This window comes from Bos indicus, chromosome 13 (genome assembly GCF_029378745.1).
Source record: "Bos indicus isolate NIAB-ARS_2022 breed Sahiwal x Tharparkar chromosome 13, NIAB-ARS_B.indTharparkar_mat_pri_1.0, whole genome shotgun sequence".
Taxonomy (NCBI): Eukaryota; Metazoa; Chordata; class Mammalia; order Artiodactyla; family Bovidae; genus Bos; species Bos indicus.
The window spans coordinates 39,198,385-39,214,969 of NC_091772.1; the positions used below are offsets into that span (position 1 = coordinate 39,198,385).

The 16,585-nt window shown below is 50.0% G+C and overlaps 1 protein-coding gene and 1 long non-coding RNA gene across 5 annotated transcripts in view; one reads left to right on the forward strand and one right to left on the reverse strand.

Annotated features, from left to right (window-relative positions):
• The window catches only part of SLC24A3 (solute carrier family 24 member 3), a 441,573-nt gene that overhangs the window by 263,395 nt on the left and 161,593 nt on the right, over nucleotides 1-16,585 (forward strand). For all 4 annotated transcript variants that reach the window (XM_070802132.1, XM_070802130.1, XM_070802129.1 and 1 more), the window contains exon 3: nucleotides 11,773-11,849. In XM_070802132.1, the coding sequence (XP_070658233.1) occupies nucleotides 11,773-11,849 (77 nt within the window). The remainder of the gene's footprint in view (nucleotides 1-11,772; nucleotides 11,850-16,585) is intronic.
• Nucleotides 1,194-8,129, reverse strand: LOC139186661 (uncharacterized). Its single transcript, XR_011570337.1, has 2 exons — nucleotides 7,844-8,129; nucleotides 1,194-7,746 (listed from the first exon to the last, which is right to left on the reverse strand). It is a non-coding gene; the product is annotated as an uncharacterized lncRNA (long non-coding RNA).

Genomic DNA, 16,585 nt, shown 5'->3' on the forward strand with positions numbered 1-16,585 from the left:
AAAGAAGGGAACTATATTGTGTGAGGGCCACACCCATTGGCTTTTCCCAGAGCAAGTTCCCATGATGTACAGTGCATGGGAATAGAGCTCTAGCAGAGTGAGAGCAGTGATCTTATTGGGGCAATCCATCAGAGATTAGTGTGAGGTCCTCCCAGAGTAGCCGGAATTTGGGGGATACCCCAGAAAGAAAGAAAAATTCAGAGGGAGAGTGCAAAACATGCATATAAATTCCCCTGAAATTCTTGACTGACTCTGAAATTGTGCATGCTTTGAGTGTGTGGGATTCCAGGCAGTTCCTGCAGGGACAGCAGCTGAAAGGCTGGAACTGCTAAGTAGACATTTCAGTAGCTACCAGCACTGGGGAGACAAGAGTTTTCAGTTCAAGTCTCTAAAGTTAAAGAAATTTATTAAACAGCTAAGAGTTCCCACTGAAACCTATTAGGACCATATCCCAGGCCTAAGAGTATAATAAAAATGGCCTTTATTATAAAAAAAACTTAAAACCAGCACCAGATAGCACCACTAACTGCTCCAGCAAAACACGACAGTCTTCAGAGGAAGACAACAGAATCCAGAGTCTCTTCAGTGCATCATCCGTACAGTAAACATACAACCAAAAATTGTTAAACATACCTCAAATAGGTTCTAGATGCCCTTGTTTTGATCTATCTGCTCCAAACTGTGACCAGTTTTGCTTTGCTAAATACAAGACAGCATTGTGGCTTTCTTAAGATATCTTTCTTGTCATCGATTTGTATTGGGTTGGCCAAAAAGTTCACTGGGGCTTTTTCAAAGATAGCTAATGTATCACAAAGGGAAAATGGTTTCCTCCAGGTAACATTTCTTCATGTTTCCTTCAAGGAGTGGTCAGAGATTGCCAAATATTAAATCGTGTTTTGCCAAATAGTTTATTTGGCAAAACAAACTTTTCTATTTATTTACAGAAAACTTTCTATAAGTTTATTTACAATACACAGAAAGTTTATTTACAATAAACTTTCTGTTTATTTACAATAAACTTTCTGTTTATTTACAATAAACTTTCTGTTTATTTACAATAAACTTTCTGTTTATTTACATCTCTTCCTACAACTAGCTGTGAGTTTTCTTAGATATTTATTTCATTACTACAGGCTAGATTTCAAGCTAATATTTATAAATACATAGCTACCTAATACATCTGCTTGAATATATTTGGCATCTTTGGGGGATCATATTGAAACACTTTTTTTTTTTTTTTTACAATTTGAGTTCTGAATATGTTTTTAATTGAGGTATAGTTGGTCACTGAAGCACTTTTAATCTCTGTCCAGCTTTTCAGTGGATTACACTCTAAAGTAGGTAAAGACCAGAAGAAATTAGAGTAATCACTATTGCCAGGAGTAAGAAGGGACAATTCGCTTTATTTTTAGGATTTTTGTCAGCAGAGCTCAGTGCAGAGAAATAAGAAGCACACATGCCCCCATTTCCTTTCCCATAGCCATGGCAGAGCCATCCTTAGTGGGTCACAGCGCTTCACCACAATGAACCCCATCCAAGATGAGGCAACCCAGCAGTCACTCATTACCAACCAACTGATGAACATATGAAATGACCTCTGCTTTCTATCCCTGAAATTGGTGATCATGGAATAATATCATGGAGAAAAAAGAGAGCAGGTTTTAAAAAGGGAAGCAGAGGAAAACTTCAACAGCATTTCTCATCAAATCCTTATGCTAACTACCTTTCCATCTGTAGATCAACAGAACCCTAAAGGTTGCTTCTAGCTCTGAAATGTGATGAGTTAACGTTTTAAAAAATCACCGATTTTGAAACTACCAGTCATTTGGCGTGCACACTTCATCTTCAATAGAATAAATGCTGAAAGAGTGAACGTGTTCACCATAGATTCCTATAGGGAATTGCAACACTCAGAAAGAACTATTTAATTACATTTTTCCTAAGAAAGTTTTTCACAGAGCCTCATCCTCTCCCAGGGTGCTGAGAAGCAGTGCACATTCTTTCCAGCCCTTGTGCGTTGTCTTGAGGAGCTATGCACTGGGTTTCTGCACACGTCAGCTTGTTGGTCTGCATTTCTCTGGATCAATAAGCAGACATGAGAACACGAGGGATGCACTACCTGGGTCAGACCCCTGGTCATCCATCCAAACCTCCTGCCTCTGCCATTGGCACCAAGGGACGTTTTGAGGAATAGAGCAGTCCAAGGAGACCATAAAGTTCTGAGCACTGCAGACCTATTTACCGTAAATATTGCATTTCCTTTAATAAGAATTCATTACTGACACAGCCATGATGATCCCGCAGGAGCAGCAAACACAAGTGGCTGGCTATTGCCTCTGCAAAGTGGCTTCCTGCTCTCTGCAGCCATGGCTGTGGCCTGAGAGCACAGCGTTGTTCGTGGGATCACTGTATTTTCCTACAGTAGCTGCTGGCTCAGGCACATGAGCAGTGTGGGTGCCTCAGCTTTTTATTATTGATAAAGAAATATGTTTCTAGTTCATCGAATTACACTTCAGGGCCCTGCCAGGCCAAAATTCTATGTAACTAATGACTGGGGTTCTTCAGTTGCAAAGAATGTCTGTTCTCTTCCAGGAGAAAAGCTTGTGGGATGGTTGTTTAAAATCTTCTGCCAATATGGACATGAGAGAAAAGAGCCCTGGAGTGGAAATCAAGGAGCTTGTCTTGGGTGCTGGATCAACCTCTGCACCACAAAAAAGAGGGCAAAGATGGTCTCTCAACCTGTGTTCAGGAGGGAGGCGGTTCTATGCTGCTGTTGACAAGGCAGGGTGCATCACTTCTCTATAAATGCGTGGGAATGAGGCCCTGATTGGAGGGAAATTCACCTGAATATGGATGAATTCTCTGCTGGAAAGAGTAGCGTTTGTTGAAGTGGAGGGTACAAGACTGCAGAATTCCTAGTTCCCTCTGTATAAATATGGATTTGCCAGAAGTAGGCCTTGAGGCAAGCTCAAGTACAAGTTTATTTTGGAGATGATTTAGGCAGGGGAGTTGGGAAGTGAGACAAGGAAGGAAAGGCAATCAATCAAAGGAAGGTTACGAAGCCAGCTGTCACTCTGAGAAGCTGGAACTTAGTCCCGCTGAGAAGAGCAGCAAACAGCACAGAATGTGCCCCATGACCCCACCTGTGTGGGAAGGGAGTTGGGATACTAATACACCCAACCTCCCATCAGACTTTGGTGGAGGGCTTCTCCTGGCCTTCTCAGGGCCATGAGTCATAGGAATTCTCCAGCTTCTCCAGCCTGCAGTATCAGGGCAGAGCACCCATGGTCAGCCTTGGAGAAGGCCCTCACGCAAAGAGATGCAAAAGAGATAGGGTTGCCCAGCATGAACATGATGGGACTCTAGGAAGGTGGGCATGGATGCCTTGGGAAACACCTCCTGTCCGTATTTCTCCTTCCTCGTTATTTGAATCAAAGGAGTTACCCTTTGATAATTACTTACCTGATTGTAGGTACTTGGTATTTCATAGGTATCATCACAGTTAATCCTCCTAATCACATAAACTGGTATTGTTTTCATGCCCTCATTTTGCACAGTAAGAAATTAAGACTGGAGAAGTCTCAGGAATTTAGTTCAAGGCCACAGAACTCATGAGTGATGAAGAAGGTCTTCAAATCTAGGTATTCAGGTTCTTAGAAAACCCTGGCTGCCTGGTGAGCATACGTCACCACATAGACATTTGGCTGAAATGGCATTTGTCAGTGAATTTGATTGGGGATACCTTTGTAGTAATAGTTGGAGGAACCCTGGATTGAGGTTCCTGGTTACCACGACCTCTGTTACATTCTCCTTCACAGAGGTGCTGTTCAGTCTTGTTTCCACACACACGTCAACCTATTTGAGTCTGTAACTTTGGTTCTGGCTTTTGAAAGGAGGGACTTGTGCCCCCAAAAGTCAAGGAAAGGGACAAAAAAAACCAATTCCAACCACTCAGGTTGGAATCCAGTTGTTGGGTGTTTAATTGAATTGTACCTCCCAGTATCATTTTTCAGCTAATAATTCTGTTTTGGGTGCATACAGAAGCTGTATCCTAGGAGAAAGGCTATCTGAGTCCATTCACTCTGCTTTTTCTATTGCAGAGACATCAACATGCTAGGAAGTCAGACCCCAATTATGATGGCTCCTCCAAGAACATAGTGTGACTGTGGGCTGGTTACTTAATTTCTTTGAGCCTCAGTTTCCTCCTCTGTAAGTTGAAGATAATGATTCCTATCCCATAGAAGCAATGAAAAAGTGATAAATACATCTTTACAGTACTCCATAAAGATTACTTTTCTGCTTCAATTTGGGACACATGTTATTGGTGTGACTTAAGAGTTGAGGGTTCCCTTGCTCCCAGCCTAATCTTTTATTAACTCCTCAATGGTCAGGACTGTGTATCCTTCTTGTTTCTAGGACTGGGGTTGAGTACGGTACTGAGAACATGGTAAGAGGTAAATAAGTATGTATTTCATTGCATGGTTTTGATTTGTTAATAAGTTTTTTCATGTTACTGACAGTCCTTAGACTGAGGAGCAAGTTCAAATGATGACTTCACAGCAGCCTGCACCTGCCTGTTGCCAACATGCTCCCTGTTGCATCTCCATGTCCTGCTCAACCTCACTGAATCTGGAATGCCTGAAACTTCTCCAGTTGTGAATACATCCACTTTCATAGATTCTTTCACAGATAATCTTGTTCAGGGGACTTCAGTGATGACACATGTGTTCATCTGATCAGCAAATACTCATGAGGCAACTGCTCTTCTGCAGGCACTTAGCTGTGCGTGGGGGATGCACAGAAGAACAAATTTCCTCCCACCTTTCCTACCCTCACACAGTCTAGTGGAGAAGACAGGAGAAACGAAAGATTGTCTCAAGGCAGAACCTCATGTGCAGAATGCCATAGGGATGCCAAAGACACATTTGCTATTGCATTGCTCAGAGTGGGCTTGGATATGTTGGGTAACAAACAGCCCCAAATCTCAGTGGCTAAGGAGACTGCAAGTGCTGTTTATTACTCAGGCTACCAAATGTGCACCTCAGGGGGATGGGATTCTAATATCTGACTCAGGGACCCTGGTTGATGAAAGATTCATTCCTGACATGTAGCCAGGAGCACACAAAATAGTGAGTCAGACCCTGGCTATTGAGGTTGACCCAGGAAAACAGACGTCCTGTCGTTCTGTTCACATTTCATTAACCAAAGCATCTGCATGGCCTCACCTAACCACACAGGAGGCTTAGACCTGTGCTCCTGCCAGGTCTTGGGATGGAAAGAATGGGTTATTTGTCCACAGCCTGAAAGACCACTCAGGTTGGAATTCAGTTGGGTGTTTTATTGAATCGTGCCTCCCAGTGTCATTTTTCAGCTAATAATTCTGTCCTGGGTGCATACAGAAGCTGTGTCCTAGGAGAAAGGCTGTCTGATTCCATTCACTCGGTGTCATTCTCTTTTGTGGCGCTGGGCCTGGTGGGTGCTGCCCTGAGAGAGGTCTTGACTCCCGGGAGCTCATAGGGTTATTTAGGCCAAGGCATGACTGCAGTGTATTGGAAGGTTACATGTCAGCACAGCATAATGGGACCACCAACAGAGCATCAGGAGGGCTCTGTGGGGGCTGTCACCACACCTGGCAGACTCGGCTTCCCAGGGTGTCTGCCAGGGGCCCAGGGAGCAGCAAGATGTATCAGAACATCTAAAACAGAAGCTTGAAGTCACCCATTGCTACAGAGAGGAGCTGGGCAGTGTCAGGACCTCAGTTCTTGGTGCAATCCCCAAGGGGCCAGGCAATCAAGATGCTCTGAGTATTTCATGATTAAAAAACAAACAAACCTGGATGAGAGCAGGGTGTTGTTTTGGTCACAGAGGCCCAGATTCCTTTCACTCAGATATTTTCAGGGAGCTGGGCCTTTTTAGGTGTGTTGATTTTCATCTTGAGCTGCTTCATTTGATCAGTATGCAATTAGTATGTCTAAAGATGCTATGAAAGTCCCTGTTGCATTTTAAAAAAAAAGCTCTCCATCCCCTTCAGACTTCCATTTAGACTCATCAAACTCAGGCCCAGGAAAGCAGCCAGGAGAGAGAAGCAGGCCGCTGATTGCCGTTGCCTTGGTAAGGGGAATCCGCTCCCTCCAGGCTCTGTTGTTTCCATGGGAACAGCACTGCTTGCCTCTGCCGGCTGCCTGCCCCAGGCTGGCAAGATGTACCGGAAAGAAAATTAGGGGGAGAAGGAGAGGAGCAGAAAGAGACTTTGAGGATTTTGAAGGTATTTGGGGGAAACTTCAGCTGGATGTATAGCGGTTGCCAGCATGACACAAGGACCTCGGGCTCCCCAACAGCCTGTACACAGGAAGCACTTATCAGAGGCTCCGGCACTCATGCGGCTCCTTCGGACCAAACACCATCCCGGAGAAATAACCCAGGCGAGGCATGCAGGAGTTGGTGATCGGTGTGTTTTAACACCGTCGTCGTGAGGAATGTGTCCTTGGCCCCCTTTTGGGCGAACATCCTATCGCTGTTAAAATGAACAGGAACAGCAATAGGTACCCAGGAAGATGACATGGCAGAGGTGTTTCACACACTGTCTGCACACTTCCCAGCAACTCTACACAGATGGCGTCCACACACCTTCTCACCAATGGAGGAGGTGGGCTCAGAGAGGGGAAAAGAAAACCCATGAGTCACAGAGGTGGGCCGTGAACCCAGGCCTCATTTCCCATGGTGGGCTTATACTCAAAGCCCAACCAACGGCCACAGGAAAATGTTAAGGAAGCCGAGGCCAAGAAGTGCTGGGCAGAGCCATTCGGCCACTCTGTCTCTGTACGCTCTTCTCAGAGGCAGATGTGGCCCTTCCGAAAGCACTGTTGGAGCTGAGTTTGTGGCCCAGAGTCTGTGCTGGCCTCACGTGGGGGGTTGTTCAACCTCAGAGAAGCTAACTCAACCACCAGCAGCAGCTCCTGAACCACTGGTCCAGCTGGGCAAGGCCAGCTCATGCTATCTGCAATCAGGGACCCCGTCTCCTCCCTACAGAGGTCTTCATCCTGTCAACACTTATTAGGCACCTGCTGTATGCACTGACCCTGCACTGCGTGGACTGGAGGGAGCAGTGACCAGAAACCGCAGCCATTTTTCATATGGGCCAGCAGGCAGATTCAGGCCTGGAGAGATGAAGTGACACGTTGGCAAAAGCCACACCACAAGAAGCCTGGGGATGAGCCCCACATCTCCAGACGCCTGACTGAGGGCCCTTTCCTCGGCCTAAGCTGACCCTTGCCTTAAGGAAATTAAACACCATCACATCAAACTGCTTTAGAACCAGGACAAAACAATACTTCGTGAAATAACTTTGTACTGGCAGGCACTATGTAGGGTGCATATGGGGTGGAGAGGGTTACTGATGAGATAAGTGATGAGTTACCCCCAAAGAAGCTGCTGCCCCAGTTGGGTCTCTGGTGATGGGGCTGCTCCTGAGTCATGTCCCCTGTGGCTAGGGTCGTCAGGTACTGGTCTTTGCCAATGAGTCACACAAGCTTCCAACATGATGGAATTGAAAATGATTACAATGTTCTTTGCAAGTCATGCAGTAGCTCTCTGAAATCATCATAATAATTTCATCATCAGCCCAGTACATGTTTTCAGAAGAGCTGTCATAAAGTGGGACCCACATCAGGTGAGGCTTCCGGGGGAATTCTTACCTAGCCATTCTTTCCACATGACTGGGAACCACCAAGTAAGAATGTTGTCGTTCTGGAAGCAATTGGAAAGCATTTAACTGACTGTCCTCTGCCTTCCAACCCTCCTGACTGGTCACACCCACCCTTTGTCTCAGCCACTGCCCAGTCACCTCCAGCTCTGTGAGCCACTCTGCTCACAGCCCCTTGCTTCTGCAGTGGGATAGTGATAGACCAGGCCTTTGCCACATGCCATTACACTCTGCACCCCATTAGCAGGCAATGGTTTTTCAGGACTGTTAGTGGTCCTGCTCAACTATTGGTCTACACTGTCAGTGAGTGACTGTTACTGGTCCTTCTCAGCCATTGGTTGGTGCCGCCGTGGGCCCCGCTCCCAAGTGACCAACTGTCAATGAGTGACCGTTAGTGGTCCTTCTCAGCCATTGGTTGGTGCCGCCGTGGGCCCCACCCCCAAGTGACCAACTGTCAATGAGTGACCGTTAGTGGTCCCGCTCGGCCATTGGTTGGTGCCACCATGGGCCCCACCCCAAAGTGACCACTGTCAGTGAGTGACCGTTAGTGGTCCTCAGCCATTGGTTGGTGCCGCCATGGGCCCCGCTCCCAAGTGACCAACTGTCAGTGAGTGACCGTTAGTGGTCCTTCTCAGCCATTGGTTGGTGCCGCCGTGGGCCCCACCCCCAAGTGACCACTGTCAGTGAGTGACCGTTAGTGGTCCTCAGCCATTGGTTGGTGCCGCCGTGGGCCCCGCTCCCAAGTGACCAACTGTCAGTGAGTGACCGTTAGTGGTCCCACTCGGCCATTGGTTAGCACTGCATTGGGTCCCACGAACAGGCAACCAGTTGTCAATGAACTACCAATCATGGGCATTTCAGCTAATGGTCAGCAGAGTGGTGGTCATCAGGTGGAGAGTGAGGTAAGAGGTGGATCCTGGCCTTCTCCTAGGGTCCTCCAGCTCACCCAGGCTTGGGCCAGCAGGTGAGCTGGGGGGGCCCAGGGACCAGGCTGGGACTGTGTCCTGCCATATCCAGTCCCTGTTGTCTAGGCAGCCTGAGGAGCCTGAGGGCCATTTGGGTCCTAGGGATCTGGCTCCCTCAGCTATGACAGCTAGACAGGGTCTGGAGACTTGGCCCTGAGGGAGCCAACAACTGAGCTTTGCCTCCTCTTAACCAGGCCCTAGACCTTGGAGGGTGGAAGTTGTGCCTTGGGACCTGCCCTTTCATGTCAGAAGAGAGAATCACATCTGTTTGGTGGAGATTGACAAGCATGTCATTCCCTAACCATGACCTGACCTCAGGAATAAAGGGTTTGACACCAGAAGTTTGCAACAACAACCATGCCTCTCCCTCCCCTTTCCTAGAAAAGGGCTTTGCTGAGAGCTTTCAGGAAGTTTGGGGTTTTTAAGGCATAAGACTTGCTTCAGCCTTCCTAGGCCCTGCAGAAAATTTTTCTCTGCTCTGAACGCCAGCATTTCAGTATCATTTGGCCTCACTGCATGTCAGGCACATGGACTAGCATTTGGGTAACAGGATCATCTCATGGAGAATTTCATTGATTTTCTCCTAGCCAGTTCTGACAGCAGGAGGCACCCTTGACCAAGGACTGGGAGTTTCCAGCTGGTGATGAGTCAGACACCAGGCCAGGAAGACAGATCAAGAAGGGAACACTGCCAAGCTCCCCACTTCCCTGAGCATTGAGGAAGGAGGAGCCTGAAGGAGAGTGTCCTGGTCCCCAGCCCTACCCTTTTACCCCAACCCCCACCCAACACCTCCTGGGCCAGCACTTTGGACAGCGCTCACTCTGCCTATCCAGAGCCAGCACTGGGCTCTGTGGGTCCTTCCCCATCCAAGGGCACAGCTCTCGGCCTGGGCCTATCCAAGAGCCCCAGCCAGTCCCCAGGGTTTATTGGGAATCCAGATCTCTGCTGAGACCCTCCCCTACCAAACTCAAAGCCCAGAACATCCATCTGGTCCTGGTCATTCCACTCCTGAACTCACTGTTGAGCACCCAGGGCATTTAAAATAAAAATTGTTGTTGTTCAGTCACTAAGTCATGTCCGTCCGACTTTGTGATCCCATGGACTGCAGCACATCAGGCTCCTTTGTCCTCCACTATCTCCTGGAATTTGCTTAAATTCATGTCCATTGAGTTGGTGATGCTATCTAACCATCTCATCCTCTGCCACCCACTTCTCCTTTTGCCTTCAGTCTTTCCCAGCATCAAGATCTTTTCCAATTAGTTGACTCTTTGCATCAGCTGACCAAGGTATTGAAACTTCAGCATTAGCAATAGTCCTTCAAAATGCCTCGATTCAAAACATAAAAATGTGTCACTTACTGACATGGTGCCCTTGATCAAACCATTCTTGGGGGCTCTGGTAGAGAGGCAAGGATGACGGAGCAGGCACGGTGTGGGCATCTTGCAGACTGGTAGGGTTGCCTGCACCATGGCCTTCATTCCCTCCATCTGCTGCTCTCAACAGGAGGGGCAGGAGGGAAGGCAGTGGCTGGCTTCCATGTATCAGTGGCAGGGGCACCTTGATGCCCCTCACATCCCTCGTCCTCCTCGTTGATGGTAAGTGGTCCCCATGCATGGCGGTTTTATATGATGCCCATCACAAGGCAGACCCTGGCTTCAGTTTCCCAAGGCTGTCCTGATGGATACAGTAACCTGCATATTGGCCCATCTCTACCTCTGGAGGAAGGTGGGAAATGGATTGATCACATTTACCCCTGACTGCCCAGCACTGAAAAGCCCCATGGCAGCTGCACAGATTGCTCCTCTGGTGTGTGGGGGCTGAATTTAGATTGGATCAGGTCCCCACTAGGAAGAAGCCCCCCAGAAGGAAGAGGTCACCAGGTGAAATAAGATGGGCAAGCCGTGCCAGGAGCCAAGAGGTCACAGCTGTGAGGGCATCATGGGCTGGTCTCCTGGGTGAATGGCCCTCCCTGTGGATGCTCCAGCACACCGTCTGGTCCTGCTGCCGCTGGGTTCCTCGTCTACAGTCCAGAAGCAACAGCTTTCTGGGAGGGTCGGAGGCATAGTGGGTGTCAAGTGCAGGGAGGGTGGGTGCCGGCTGGCCGGGAGCAGAGGTCACTGCGTATGCTGCTGTGAATTCTGCCCAAACCTGTGCAGATGTCCTGCTGTCAGAGCCTCTGTCTCTACCCACTGCAGCCAGCCCATCCCCAGGGCACATCAGGAAGGAGCGGTGCAGCTATGGGCAATGCCTGTTGTCTTCAGAACCATGGAGTGGGGTGCCGCTTTGGCCAGATTCAAGCGCCCCTGGGTGGGGGGCAGACAGTGCTGGGAAACCTGGGCCAGGGGGTTGAGGGACAGGCCTGCCCTGCGGGGTTCTGCACAGCAGCCACCCATGTCCTGGGTTTGGAAAGTGGGCAGAAAAGAACATTTCTTATGTGTTCTGCCCTGCAGTGGACTTCCCGGGAAGCAGAGGGCAATGTGGTATAGAAGTAGGAGGCAGGAGGAGGGAGTCTAAGAGGCCAAGGGGGCCCTGGCCAGGGCAAGAGCAGGACAAGGAAAAGAGGGCCAGTCAGACAGTTCAGAGCAAGGACTTAACCCTGCATGTGCCACGGACCCCCGGGTAGTCCTTGAAGCCCGCAGACCTCTGCTTGGGAGAAATGTTTCAGCATTTGCAAGGACGTGTGATGCTGCAGAAGGAAACTGATGCGCTGGAATGAAGTTGTCAAGGTGTTAGAACACAGACCTGCACAGTAGTGGTTCCCAGGTGTCCTCATGAACCTTGGTCATAAGTGGTGATCTCCACGCCGCCCCCGTGTTGAAGGGGGTGAGCAGGAGCCAGGCAGATGGCAGGACCGTGGGTCCTGAGCATGTCTGCTGGGGTCACAGACCTGCGTGTTTCTAACACGGCTGAGATTTGTTGCCTCTATTCTTATTAGGAGGAATCACCAAGTTCCCAGTTAGAGATTTGTGAACTTTGAACTTACAAATGTCATTTTTCCTCATCCAAGTTCACAGTAGACTGAGGAAGGCAGTGCTCTGAAGGCTTCCTGTTCTGAAATGTTGTCACCTGAGTGTACTGAGCTGCTCTTCTCTCTCCATCCCGCAGCCCTGCACGAGTTCCCCAATGACATCTTCACCAACGAGGACCGAAGACAGGGCGCAGTGGTCCTTCACGTGCTTTGCGTAAGTACCCTGCTGATGGCCCTGCCGCGGGGCCCAAGGGTGAGCCTGGAAGGGGGGAGTTGGGGGGTGAGGGAGGGGAAGGCAGGAGAAGGGTTTCCCCTCCTGTTCACACACCTGCTGTGGGGTCTGTGAGCCCCAAACAGGTGATCAACAAACGTGCTTTTTAAAAGGTGTTTTTTATCGAAGCGTAGTTGATGTACAATGTTTTGGGTGTACAGAAAAGTGATTCAATTATATGTGTGTGTGTACATATATATTCTTTTTCAGGTCCTTTTCCCTTCTAGGTTGTTATTACAAGATATCGAGTATAGTTCCCTGTGCTTTACAGCTGATTCTTCTCGTTTGTCTTATATATATGGTACTGTGTATCCAAAGGTCCTGTCTTTAAGAGGCCACAGTTGTGTACGCTAGGGGCTACATGGACATTTTCTTTCCCCGATACCCATGCCCAGGGTGTGGGCTCTGGGGTCAAACAGAGTTGGGATTCTCTGCTGAAATGCTACCTTCTTTGGGAGTCCGTCCTTCCCCAACCTGCCTCTGTAAACTTCCTGTCTTCACGTGGCTTTACTTTTCTCTGCAGCGCTGAGTACCCTGTGACATAATATTATCTAGTTCTTTGCTTATTGCTCGTCACCTTCTCTCCCACAGGGATGTAGTTTTGTGCACAGCTGGGATGAGAACAGGGATGTAGTTTTGCATGTGGCTTCCTCCGAGACCTCTTCCTGTCGTGTGGTGGGGCAGTGTCTGGCACGTAGTAGGTGGTCCATGAAAATGTATTCTGGCTCTTAATCTCCACCTCTGGCCTAGCACTTCATCCACAGGCCCAGTGGATGGAAGACTTTTGATTTTCCTTGTCCCCATCCCGAGAGTTGGGCGGGGGGTGGGGGTGGGGGGGTGGAGGGGCAGAGGTGGCTCTGTCTTGAAGAAGTACCTGCAGAACTAGTAAGACTCGGGACACATTCTCCACTAGACACATCAGTGCTCTTTCCCATCTCCATGGCATGGGCTCCGCCTGCGTGCTCTTGATTCCATTCTGGTTATTTATTGCTGTGAAACATTCTCTGAATTGGGAGACATATCAGATAACTACATCCTGTTGCTTATCAGTTCCAGGGATCAATAGTTCAGAAAGGGCACAGAGGTGGGTGCTGCACCCCGGGATCCAGGGCCCAGGATGGGAGATTTGGATGGCTGGTGGTGGCGCTGATGGCTGGGACTGGAGCCACTGCTGCTGGAGGACCCCTTGAAGAAGGCTCGTCTACTCCCATGTCTGGTGTCTGGGCTGCAGTGCCCAGAGGACTAGCTCAGCTGGGACTGTCAACTGGAGCACCTCTGTGTGGCCCCTCCAGCATGGCTCCAGGTGGCAGCCCAGGGCTTGCAGAGGGAGGGTTGCGGTGACAAGGAGGAAGCCCATGGCCTGAGTGGCACAGCCTCTGGAGTCACACGAGTCATTTCTGCCAGCCTCTATTGCAGTCACACGCCCACCATAACTCAGGGAAGGGGACAGAGACCTTATTTTTCCATCCACACCACGGGCTCTGGAGTTAGACCAGATGTGGGGTAGAGCCTGGTTCTGCTGTCCTTGCTTTGTGAGCGACTTCTGGCAATATATTTACCCTCTGGCCCCATAAGCTGCCTAAGCATGACTCCTTTCCTGATGAAAGCCGTCAACTCTACAAGTCTTTCCCCACTTACCCCAACCCCTCTAAACCATCCACTTAAAAAAAGGCTCGAGGGGCCCCAAATGATAAAACAGCCTCTGCAGCCCTCCTGCCCATCAGGAGAGTCATGAGCACAGAACAGTTACTATGGATGCCAGCTGCCACCCCAGCTCCAGGGAACCTTCCCTGTTGCTAGGCTGAGAAGACCGAGGCACTGCATCGGACCTGGGACTCCTGGCTGCCTCTGCGCCCTGATGCCTTGACAGCTGAGAGATGAGGTTTCCACTCTCAGCCCAAACAGCACAAACTTCCGTCTCCCAAGGGGTGTTGTCGCAGCCAAAGGCAGGGCCCTTCCACCCTCCTCCACTCCCCCCAGCCCCGGGATCCTCTGAACCCAGCTGAAGGCAGAGGAAGGTACGTTGCCTTGTCCTTCATGAGCCAAGGGTCCCGTAAGGCCTATGCCATCTGTGGCAGTGAGTTCCCAGGCAGGCATGAAAGCTAAATAGACAAAGCAGGATAATTCCGGCCTTTGCTTAAAGGTACTTTTTTTCCCCTCTTGCCTGCTGCTGCTGCTGCTGCTAAGTCACTTCAATCGTGTCTGACTCTGTGCAACCCCATAGATGGCAGCCCACCAGGCTCTCCTGTCCCTGGGGTTCTCCAGGCAAGAACACTGGAGTGGGTTGCCAATTTCTTCTCCAATTCGTGAAAGTGAAGTCGCTCAGTCGTGTCCGACTCGTAGCGACCCCATGGACTGCAGCCCACCAGGCTCCTCCGTCCATGGGATTTTCCAGGCAAGAGTATTGGAGTGAGTTGCCATTGCCTTCTACCCACCTTACCTAGAGGAGTGGATATAAGCCTGCAGCCTCACACTTTGTCATTACTGGTGTCTTATCCCACAGCCTGCCCTGCCCTGCGCCCTGCATTGTGGAAACCATAGGGCAAGGAGTCTAGGGGCCAAAGTCAGTGTTCATTCCTTGAAGACCATGCTCCAGCACCTGGAATTCCAGAATTCTCCACCCAAACAGCCTGTGTCTGCAGCCAAGGCCCACTCAGGCTTCCTCCCCAACCTGCCTCTCAGAGGGAGGAGACCCCAGTGGAGAAGCCCAACCTGCTGCCTGGGGGATCCACATGCAGGCAGGTGATGCAGGGGTCCTAGGCTCGGGAGAGGAGGAGCCCCTCTGCTGCATCTAGTCAGGCTGGGCCTGCTGGTGGCCTCCTCAGGGTCAGGGAACAAGTTTATATTGTCCAACCTCAGAAATATAACCCATTCCACCCTCCTTCTGCAGCGTCACACGAGCCTCACAGGAAACCCTCGTGTAGTGTCTGGACATCACAAAACAAAAGCTACTCAGTCCCAACTTGTTCAGCACTGGGACAAGCTCCACCCACCATGGCACCCAGCACACCTGAAGCTCAAGAATTGTCAGATTACATCGTTGAGTGTAGGAAAGGCTGCCAGGGCTAACCTGAGTCATCCCTGTCACCAGTAGGAAACAGTTAAATGCATAAGTCAGAGCTGTAGGAGCTACATATAAAGTCCTGCTCTCAGCCTTCTGGGAAGCATCTCTGAGCCCCTGCAGGATGGTGGCACCAGGCTGGACCCTTCTAACAGTCTGGTCACAGCTCACTGTATTGTTCTGCAGGAGCCTGCTGTATTGGAGGCAGATCCCCCCTGGATGGCTCCTGCTGCATGTTAGTGCGGCCATGGTCCCCCCAGGGCAGGAGGAGTGAAATGAAGGCTCCAATAGTGGAATGGGTTTGAAGAGTGGGCAGGTGTTTTCCAAAGGAGAAGAGGGAAGGGAATTCCAGGCAGGAAGCAGAAACCTGCGATGGAAGATGTAGAGTTCAGGATCTAGAGGGAGTGGAAACTTTGGTCTGAAGGGTGGGAGGCCCCAGGAGGTGACTCAGGCACTGGCTTGGAAGTGGTCCCTCCTTGCCTGGGGAATAGGGTCAGGCATGGCCAGAGGCAACCCAGAGCACTCTTCTCCCCTGCCAGGGCACAGAGGTCCAGGAAGGCCGGAGGTCAGCTCAGGGCCATGTGGCTGGGGTCCCAGGTACCCTGACGAACACCCCTCAGGGCATCATAAATGGCTGTTTACGTCATCTGGCCTCCTCCAGTGAGGGGTGGCAGGCCCTCTTTGGGAGGGTCCCAGAGTTGTGTCCTGTCACCCAGGCCGCCCCAGAGAGGACCCCAGGGAGCAGCTGGCAGTGATTTGGGATCTCCACCAGAGCACCCAGGCCTTTTAGCACGTGTCCCGAAACCTGATTAAGCTTCACAGCTAAGCTCACACAACCCGTCACACACGGACATCGTGAGTTTGCTTTTCGTGGGAGGCTTTCCGCACAGCCCCTGCCCTTGGCCTGGTGCTGGCCCTTGGTCACAGATGCTCTGACTCCCTGAAACTACACTTTAATCTTCCCTGTCCAAGCTTGCCTTCCTTTTTTTATTTTTGTACTTCCCTCCTTTTTGTGAGCTTTGTGGAAATCAAGCAGCCATTTCTGGTTAAACTTTCCCCCGCACTGTGACTTTAATTTTCCTTGGTTCTTCCGGGTTGTGAGGCTGTCAGAAACCTTCAGCCCTGAGATTCCACTAGACAAAGATTCCTTCCTACCTTCTTTACCCAGGGGTTCCTTGTACTGTGCTGTGCTGAGTCATGTATGACTCTGTGACTGTAGCCTGCCAGGTTCCTCTGTCCATGGGATTCTTGTCTCCGCAAGAATACTGGAGTGGATTGCTGTGCCTGCCTCCAGGAGATTTACCCAACCCAGGAATTGAACCCGTATCTCCTGCATTGCAGGCAGGTTCTTTACCCACTGAGCCACCTGGGAAGCTCCTGGTAGAGTGGAAATCCGTCATCTGCAAACTTCTATCAACAGTGAATATCCCCAGGAAAACACACTTGTCTGAAAACTTGCTTCACCGTCTGTTCTAATGTTCTAATGTTGATCAGGATACCCTTAGTCAGGTCTTCCTTAGTTGGGGTGATTGAAGCACAGGAGGGCGGAGAGATCCCAAAGGAAGTCTTGGCTTTGTGGCCTGAATTCCAACTCCAACTTCACCCCCAACGTGGAGCA